The sequence below is a fragment of the Chinchilla lanigera genome, unplaced genomic scaffold, assembly GCF_000276665.1.
Source record: "Chinchilla lanigera isolate Chin_1 unplaced genomic scaffold, ChiLan1.0 scaffold00074, whole genome shotgun sequence".
Taxonomy (NCBI): domain Eukaryota; kingdom Metazoa; phylum Chordata; class Mammalia; order Rodentia; family Chinchillidae; genus Chinchilla; species Chinchilla lanigera.
Window position 1 is genome coordinate 160,387 of NW_004955475.1, and position 8,366 is coordinate 168,752.

General features: G+C 50.4%; 1 protein-coding gene across 1 annotated transcript; it reads left to right on the top strand.

Annotated features, from left to right (window-relative positions):
* Positions 1–381: 381 nt before the first annotated feature.
* On the top strand, positions 382–6,973 carry Tspyl2 (TSPY-like 2). The gene is made up of 7 exons (XM_005401476.2): positions 382–1,378; positions 2,668–2,745; positions 2,849–2,960; positions 3,042–3,187; positions 3,316–3,410; positions 3,722–4,329; positions 6,276–6,973. Exons 1-7 carry the CDS (start codon positions 578–580, stop codon positions 6,404–6,406), a joined length of 1,971 nt encoding a protein of 656 aa, XP_005401533.1. The 5' UTR covers positions 382–577; the 3' UTR covers positions 6,407–6,973.
* Positions 6,974–8,366: the final 1,393 nt, after the last annotated feature.

Consider the following 8,366-nt stretch of genomic DNA (forward strand, 5'->3'; position numbering starts at 1 on the left):
TGCGTAGTTGCTGGGGGAGGGGAGGGGGGAGGACAGGGAGGCTCTTCGATTCTGAGCACAACCTGCTCAGTGCTGGCGTTTGTTTTTCGTCTTCTTTTCTGGTCTTCACAACGTCTAGTACTTTTCCCATTGGATAAAATGTTGAAGAACGAGGGAGAAAGCGTCTACCCCTAGCAGCCAATCGCCTGGCAGTTTTCCTCTCATTGCTGGGGGGGCGGGTGGTCAACTCTATGATTGGCGGATGCGAGGGGAGCCAATCGGAAAGCGGTGACGTGTAGCGTTGGCAAGCAGATTACGTGAAGGCAGGAAGGGGTCTGAGGAGCGCGAGCCCCGCCGCGGCGACCCGTAGCCAATGGTGAAGCAGAGCAGGGCGCTTGCGTTACGAGTGGGCGGGGCTTTGGCGATTGGCGCGGAGGGAGTAGGGCAGGCGCTGTGGGAGGGGACGCCAGAGCGCGGCGGTGAGCTGAGGTAGTCCTGTGAGGTCAGGCAGCTGCGCTTCAGGTGTGACTGGTAGCCGCGGCTGGACGGAAAGCGAAGGAGCGAGTGTAGTCGCCTGAGCTTCGTGAGCGCGGCCGCCATGGACCGACCGGATGAGGGTCCCCCGGCCAAGACCTGCCGCCTGAGCAGTCCGGAGCCTCCTCGGCGCAACCCGCCGCCGCCGCCGCCGCCGCCGCCGCCGCTCCTGCGATTGCCCCTGCCTCCGCCCCAGCAGCGCCCGAGGCTCCGTGAGGAAACCGAGGCGGCACAGGTGCTGGCTGACATGAGGGGGGTGGGTCTGGGCCCGGCGCTGCCCCCCCCGCCGCCCTATGTCATTCTCGAGGAGGGGGGGGTTCGCGCATACTTCACCCTGGGTGCTGAGGGGCCCGGCTGGGATCCTGCAGTCGAGTCAGGGTTCGGGGAGGCGCCCCCTCCCGCAGGGAGCCTGGAAACACTCCCCTTGCCCGAGGCCTCTGGGGGAAGCCTGGAAATTGACGTTGAGATTGCAGAGTCTAGCAGCGCCGCCGAAGAGAAGGCCCTAGAAACCTGTAGCTCAGGGGTGTGGGAGCCCCAGATGTTAGTGGGCCCAAAGAGGAACGAAGAGGCTGTCATAATAGTGGAAGATGAGGATGAGGATGAACAGGAGAGTGTGAGGCGGAGGCGCAGACGGAGGAGGAGGAAGCAGAGGAAGGTGAAGAAGGAAAGCAGAGACAGGAATGCTGAGAGGATGGATAGCATCCTGCAGGCACTGGAGAGCATTCAGATGGACCTGGAAGCCGTGAACATCAAGGCAGGCAAGGCTTTCCTGCGTCTCAAACGCAAGTTCATCCAGATGCGGAGACCTTTCCTGGAGCGCAGAGACCTCATCATCCAGCACATCCCAGGCTTCTGGGTCAAAGCAGTATCCTGCTCATCGATTTTCATGGGCCACACGCCCATGGCAGAAAGGGAGAGTGGGGTGGGAGGGGTGAAAGGGTGTTGGGGAGGGCCAAAGATGGGAGGAACCCCCCCGATGGGAAGAAATGGGTGGGAGAGGGATGGAAGGAGGGCAAAACAGAGACGCTGGACTGGAGATGATGAAGGGGGAAGGGAGCACACGGCGTAAAAACCTGACCTCAGATGGGAAAGGTGAGACGAGGAACATAACAAAAAAATGGATTACAGTGAAAAGAGGGAGGGTAGTAGAGGGGCACACACCTGAAAAATTAGACCAGAGGCGGTGATGGGAGGAGGGGAAGGGCATACGTAAGATGAATTGACTCAGAGAGTGAAGAGGGAGGAGAAAGGCATACAACAGAGAAACTGCCCAACTGTGTGCTTAAGCTACACAGGGCTCCGCAAGCGAAGGTCTCTGAATAGACACTAGGAGAGCCCAGTCCTGGCTGAAGTGCTCTCCTTTAGAGAGGAGGGGACTAGAGAGGTGCTGGAGCCCCTGAAGGGTCAGGAGAAAGAATACCTGGGTCTGGAGATCAAGGAGTTAAATGAAGGAAAGGGGAGAACAGGAACAATCCCATTCACTATTGGTGATTGTTAAGCACATCCCGGAGGAATATCTAAATCAATGTAACATGTTAGGAACACATAGGTTTAATATCTCAACAGAATTACACGGATAGCCAGGTACACAGGCACCCTGGTATAAAGTAGCATATGATCACAAGCCCTCAGCACACAGGCACACAGTATCATGTAGATACAAGACTTAACACAGACAGTATTATGTGACCATTGGTCCTTAGCACACAGACATGCAGCATCACTTGAACACAGGCCCTCAGAGCTATTCACTCAACACCCACGTATGTAACATCATGTGACTACAGGCCCTCAGCAACCAGATACAAGAGTGCTTAGACATAGAGCTTTCAGCTCCCAGGCACACTAAAGTGAATACAGACCCTCAGCACCTAGAAACAAAAATCTCATAAACATAGACCCTCGGCATCAAAACACACAGCAAATATGAACCACCCAACTCAGGGGTTTAATGATGCATGAACAATCTGACCACATAGATGGTATCATGGTAATACAAGTACAGGTCATGTCCTATAACCCACTTGCTGCATATACATCACATGAACACAGAAGGAATCCTCCTGCTCCAGCCTCTCTTGCTGTGCCCTGCCTGACCTTTCCTGCCTCCTCATTGAACAGTTAATCCTTGACCTAAACTGCTCCACTCATCAGTTCCTCAACCACCCCAGAATTTCAATCTTGATCAACCAACGCGATGAAGACATTTTCCGCTACTTGACCAATCTTCAGGTCAGGCCAAAGAAGAAAGCCAAGGAATCTGGTTCTCTGAGGTGAGGGGGGGAAGCAGGGGCCGGAGGGGGGCAGATTCTACCATTACTCCCATCTTGAGCAGGTACAGGATCTGAGACATATCTCTATGGGCTACAAAATGAAGCTATACTTCCAGACAAACCCCTACTTTACAAACATGGTGATTGTCAAGGAGTTCCAACGCAACCGCTCGGGTAAGTGGCAGTCCAAGACAAATCCATGCCCCACCATTTGTCATTAGTCAGTCTCCTCTTCATGGCTTCCTCTTTTCCTAGGCCGGCTAGTGTCTCACTCCACTCCAATCCACTGGCACCGGGGCCAGGAACCCCAGGCCCACAAGCGAAAAAACCAGGGCACCAACTACAGCTTCTTTAGCTGGTTTTCAAACCACAGCCTCCCAGAGGCTGACAGGATTGCTGAGGTGAGGCCACTTTCTGGTATGACCAGAAAAGGCCTTTTAGGCTTGTCTTGAGTGCCTGGGGAATTGCAAATAGGATCTGGGGCTTATATTCATGGCTCTGCTCCTTCTTTTCTCCTTTTTTTCAACAGATTATCAAGAATGACTTGTGGGTTAACCCTGTACGCTACTTCATGAGAGAAGAGAGCATCAGGACAAACAGAAAGAAGCAAGAAGAGAAAGAAAGGTAATGGGGGAATTGGTGGTTGAGAAGTGGTTTGTTGGAGATGGGGCAAAGACTAGGCTAGTGTCACAGGAGTCATAGAGCCACAAGGGACCTTTGAGATAATTGAGTGCAATGTTTTACAAGGGAGGAATAATGCCCAGAAATGGCCTGAGGTTACATGTGTAGGTCAGCGTCAGGAATGGGACTCTCCCTACCCTAGCTTCATCCCTAGGGACCCTTGTAGACTGCAGCCTCTCCAGTTACTTGCCACCTTTCAGTGTTTTCCCTGGGCCTCCTACTAACCCCATACTCAGCCCCAAACTTCCCCACAGTAAACCCAAGGATGAATATGAGATGGTGATCATGGAAGATGCTTATGAGCGCTGTGCCGTGGAAGACATTCTCAGCGAGATCTCAGACATTGACCAGACTACTGACAATGAGACCATTCATGACATCAAGATTTCTGACTTCATGGAGACTACTGACTACGTTGAGACCACTGACAATGAGATAGCTGATGTCAGTGAGAACCTGTGTGACAATCAGGGCCCCAACAGCGAGACCACTGAGACTGCTGATGACAATGAGGGCCCTGATGACAACAGTGAGAACCTAGAAGACAGTAATAAGAATACCTATGACAATGAGAATCCTGATGGTGACAATAGCCTGGAAGATGGCAACCAGGGAAGCAGTGGTAATAACCAAAACAGTGAGAGTGACAGTGGAGATGAGGGCAGTGAAGGTGACAATGAGGGCAGTGATGATGGCAATGAGGGTGACAATGAGGGAAGCGATGATGATGACAGAGACATTGAATACTACAAGAATGGCATTGTAGTGTTTGACAAGGATCAAGATAACAGCACCAACCAGGAAATCTATGAGGATGATGTAGAGATCGTCTCTGAAGAATCAATGGAGGAAGAGGAGGAAGGTGAGCTAGACCTTTCTTTTTTTTTTTTTTTTTTTTGGTTTTTCTCCGGTACCGGGAACCGAACTCACAACCTTGCGCTTGCCAAGCAGGCGCTTTTGCCACTGAGCTAAATCCCCAGCCCCTAGACCCTTCTTATCTTCCCTTATTCTCTTTTCTCAGCGAAGGCCTGGTGCAGGGTATTCAGACATGAACACGGTCTACTCTTGCAGAGGAAAGAGAAAGCATACTTTTTAAACAATGGAAGGCCAGAAAACATTTAACTTAAAAATGTAAGAAAGTCGAAGAAATGGTTCAGTTCTAAGTGATGGGTGGGCAGGAGATAGGACACAGTGTGTGGAAACTAAGAAGGCACATACAGGGAAAAAAGTGGTACATTCAACATACAGTATACCTAGCCCTGACCTCCTAGGAACTCCCAGGCTTGTCTGGGTTGCTGGGAGTGAAGTGAACAGTATGCTCTGTGAGCCCAGAGGATGGATCCGGCAACTAATTCTACGTCAAGAGTTGGGAAGGTAAGGAGAGAGCTAGAGGAAGGGGGTGAACTTTGAATTAGAAGCTACATTCCCACTGAGAAGCATTATGGGCCATTCTCTGTGGAATGGAGAATGTGGCTAGGATCTGGAAAGGTGAAAATACGTAGTACGTTGGGCAAAGTTTCTGAAATTGTCTCCTGAGGATGCTTTACCAGTTCTGAAAGCTGGTTCTCACAGAAGACTTTGGTGATCAAAAACATTGCAGATTTACTGCATATAATAATACTTCTTGTAGCCAGGCGTGGTGGTTCACGCCTGTAATCTCAGTACTTGGGAGGCTGAGGCAGGAGGATTGCCACGAGTTGGATGCTAGCCTGGGCTACATAATGAGTTCAAGACCAGCCTGAACTACATGGCAAGAGTGTGTCTCAAAAATAAAATAATAATAATAATACTTTTTGTAGAATCACATGTACATTAGCACCCTAAAAGCTCTAAGAAGTCCTGCTCTAAAAGCCCTTTCACTTTGTAGAACCCAGCATCTCCTAAACTTCTTGACCACAAGCCAATGTTCTCTGCTCACCAAAGAATGGACTTTAGGAAATGCAGAGGAAGGATTGCATGCAGGGATTTGAGGGAGAGAGCAGTATTTAAGGAGATTGCCAGGTTTTGGTCTGGCCCAGAAGACTTGGTATAGGCAGACAGAGGAGAGGTGGGCCCACTGCGGAAGTAGAAGGGACAGAAGCACCAGGTATTCCTGGAGTTTTGAGCCATGGGGTCCCTAACAGACTTCCATTGAGGGCAGGGACAGGGTACCAAGGATGTAGCCACTGAATGAGTTACCTCAATATATACGTATTTTCAGATCAGGTAGGGAAACTGAGTTGTCCATCTTTTTCCTTCGCACCTGATGGCATCTCTCCTAAGAACAGGAATCAGAACTGTCTGCCCAGCTCTAAGGTGGGAGTGGGGCAAGGGAATTGGGCTTAAAAAGATAGACTGGGGCCTGTTTAGATAAGATTGAGGGGAAGAAGTGAGGGAGCTGCCTGGGGGTGAATAGCTGTATTCAGCTGAGGTTTGAGCTCAGGAAGAAACACACATTGAGGAATACAGTGAAGAGAAAAAGCTACTTTGAGAGAGTTATCAATTTTGATAGAATAAAGGGAGGGAGCCTACCCTGCCTTCCTGCCTTCCTGCCTTCCTGCCTTCCTGCCTCCCTGCCTCCCTGCCTCCCTGCCTCCCTGCCTCCCTGCCTCCCTGCCTCCCTGCCTCCCTTCCTCCCTTCCACCCTTCCACCCTTCTACCCTTCTACTCCCCCTCACCCTAGGGCCCTTGTGCCAAGCAAAGGCCTTTGGCAAGTGGAACCAGGTCCTCAAAAGCCCTAGCTATGTGTTCTGTTTTCTTTCAAGAGTCCTGTCTACCTGCCAAATGCCCTCCACCATTTGCCCTTCCCTGCCTTTCTCCCCTACACAGGCATTGAACAAGGCGAGGACGGCTCTGAGGAGGAAGAAAGCAGAGTAGACTCAGAAGACACTGATATGGAGCAAGTGCTTCAGGTTCCAAATGCTTGGGCCAACCTGGGGAAGCGGGGCAACGCTGGATAAACATCTTACTCTCCGCGGGCTTCTCTCTGTATCCCTCTTCCCCAGTGCCCCGTTTGCCCCCACCCCAGTTAGGGTCCCTGCATTGCACTTCTGGGGGGGGAGGGTAACTGACTTCGTACACGGGTTTAAAGTTTATTTTTATGGTTTAGTAATTGCAGAGTTCTTAATTTGGGGGGGGCGATATCCCCTCTTTTTTGGTCCTCCTCCCCCACAGGCTTCTGTGTGCTGCTATTTCTTGTGATGCCTTGGTCAGGGCCCCTCTAACCCCCTTCTCTTTGGTGTTGGCCCCAGCCCTTTTCCCCATGCTGCATAGAGTGGAGTCCCTGACCCCGAAGTGGGTAGGGCTGCTGTGGCCTTTGTCGCAGCCTTGCAGTGGCCTCTGCCTCCATCCTATTCTCCCAGGTTTTTCTCTTCCATCCATCTCTTTTACCCACTGTGCCTGCTAACTCGCCAGGCCTTGGCGTCTATGCAAGGCCGCGTAGCCTTTGCTGTATTCCTGCCCCCGCAGAAGTCGTGCCTCTCCCTGTGAATATTGATGACCCTAATAAAACTCTGAGCAAATTCAAAGTGCTTCGTTGAGTCTTTAATCCGTCCCAGTGCGCCGTCCCTAGTGGCCAGTCTCCGCACAGACCAGCACACAGCTTCCTGCCCCACGCAGGGCCCTGCGAAATGGTTGTAGCCCAGGGTCTGGTCGGAGGGGAGCAAGCTCGTTGGGCAATGGAGGCGTTGCATCAGACTCTTGCGGACTGCTCTGGCCAATGGCTGAGCGATGCTGAGAAAGCCCCTCCTACTCCTTGCAGCTGCCTAGGACCCAACCAGGTAGCAAAGAGCTTCCCATTCCTTTTCCTCTGGCGAGAGCATAAAGATAGGTTGTGTGCCCTAGAATATCAATTTAATAGTGATTCGTCTTTTCATTTACAGTGCATCAAACCTTTCCTCGGGCCTAGTGTGAGTTGGGCTTGGGGCGGCCAGGAGTCCATTTTTCTCGTTGGCATGTAGTTAAAAAAAAAAAAAAAAAAAAGCACGAAGGATACCAATACCACAACCCCACCACGCCAGAGTCCTCTCTTTGGGAGGTAATGCAAGGTCCCCCTGGAGCTGGGCCTGGGGGAGAAGGCAGGAAAAAAGATGGCTAAGCGGAGGAGTTTGCATAGAGATAAAAGGAAAACTAGCCGTTACAATGGGGTGAGGAGGTTGGGAGTTGGACCTCTAAAAAGCAGATACTTTTCCCGGGAGACCATGAAAAAGCCGAGCTGTGTTAAATTTTGGATACAGTAATCTTATTTCACCAGAAATAGTTTCCAGATTCACTCTGGATCATAATGGTAAATTTCACACAGACTTTGGCCAGTGTTTTAGGATACAATGTATCTCTGGAACATTCCATCCAAGGCTTTTATTTTTCAGGAAGGCTTTCAGATGTGGTCAGATTTGTATTTTCAAGAATGCCCTCTACTGGCTCCCAGGAGAACAGATGGGAGGGAGTGAGCGCAGTGGGGAAGTTGACACTAACCCTCAGCTGAGAGTGGCACAGGGACATGGGAGAGGTTCTTTTCCTTAATTTTAAATTTCAGAACAGTTTTAGATTTATGGAATTATTTCAAAGATAATACAAAGAAACCCTGTGTACACCACAGCCAGTTTCCCCTTTTAAAATTAATGATCCTATATCAGCACATAATGATTAACCAAAGCCCATACTTTATTCGGGTTTCTTTAGTTTTAACCTGTTGTCCTTTTTTGTTCCAGGTTCTCATCCAGAATACCGCCCTATATTTTAGTCATCATGTCTCTTTTGGTTCCTCTTTGGCTGTGACACTTTCTCACACTTTCCTTGTTTTTAATGACCTGGACTCACCCTTTGAGGAGTACTGGTCAGGTATTTTGTAGAATTTCCCTGGGCTGGGATTTATCCGATATTTTTTTCTCATGACTAAAGAGGGTTATGGGTTTGGGGAGG

Bases quoted from the DNA above. Each gene is read 5' to 3' on its own strand.
- Tspyl2 (XM_005401476.2), top strand. From the start codon at position 578: ATGGACCGACCGGATGAGGGTCCCCCGGCCAAGACCTGCCGCCTGAGC. The intron at 3,188-3,315 runs GTGAGGCCACTT...TTTTTTCAACAG, and splicing joins AGGCTGACAGGATTGCTGAG to ATTATCAAGAATGACTTGTG. The intron at 4,330-6,275 runs GTGAGCTAGACC...TCCCCTACACAG, and splicing joins AATGGAGGAAGAGGAGGAAG to GCATTGAACAAGGCGAGGAC.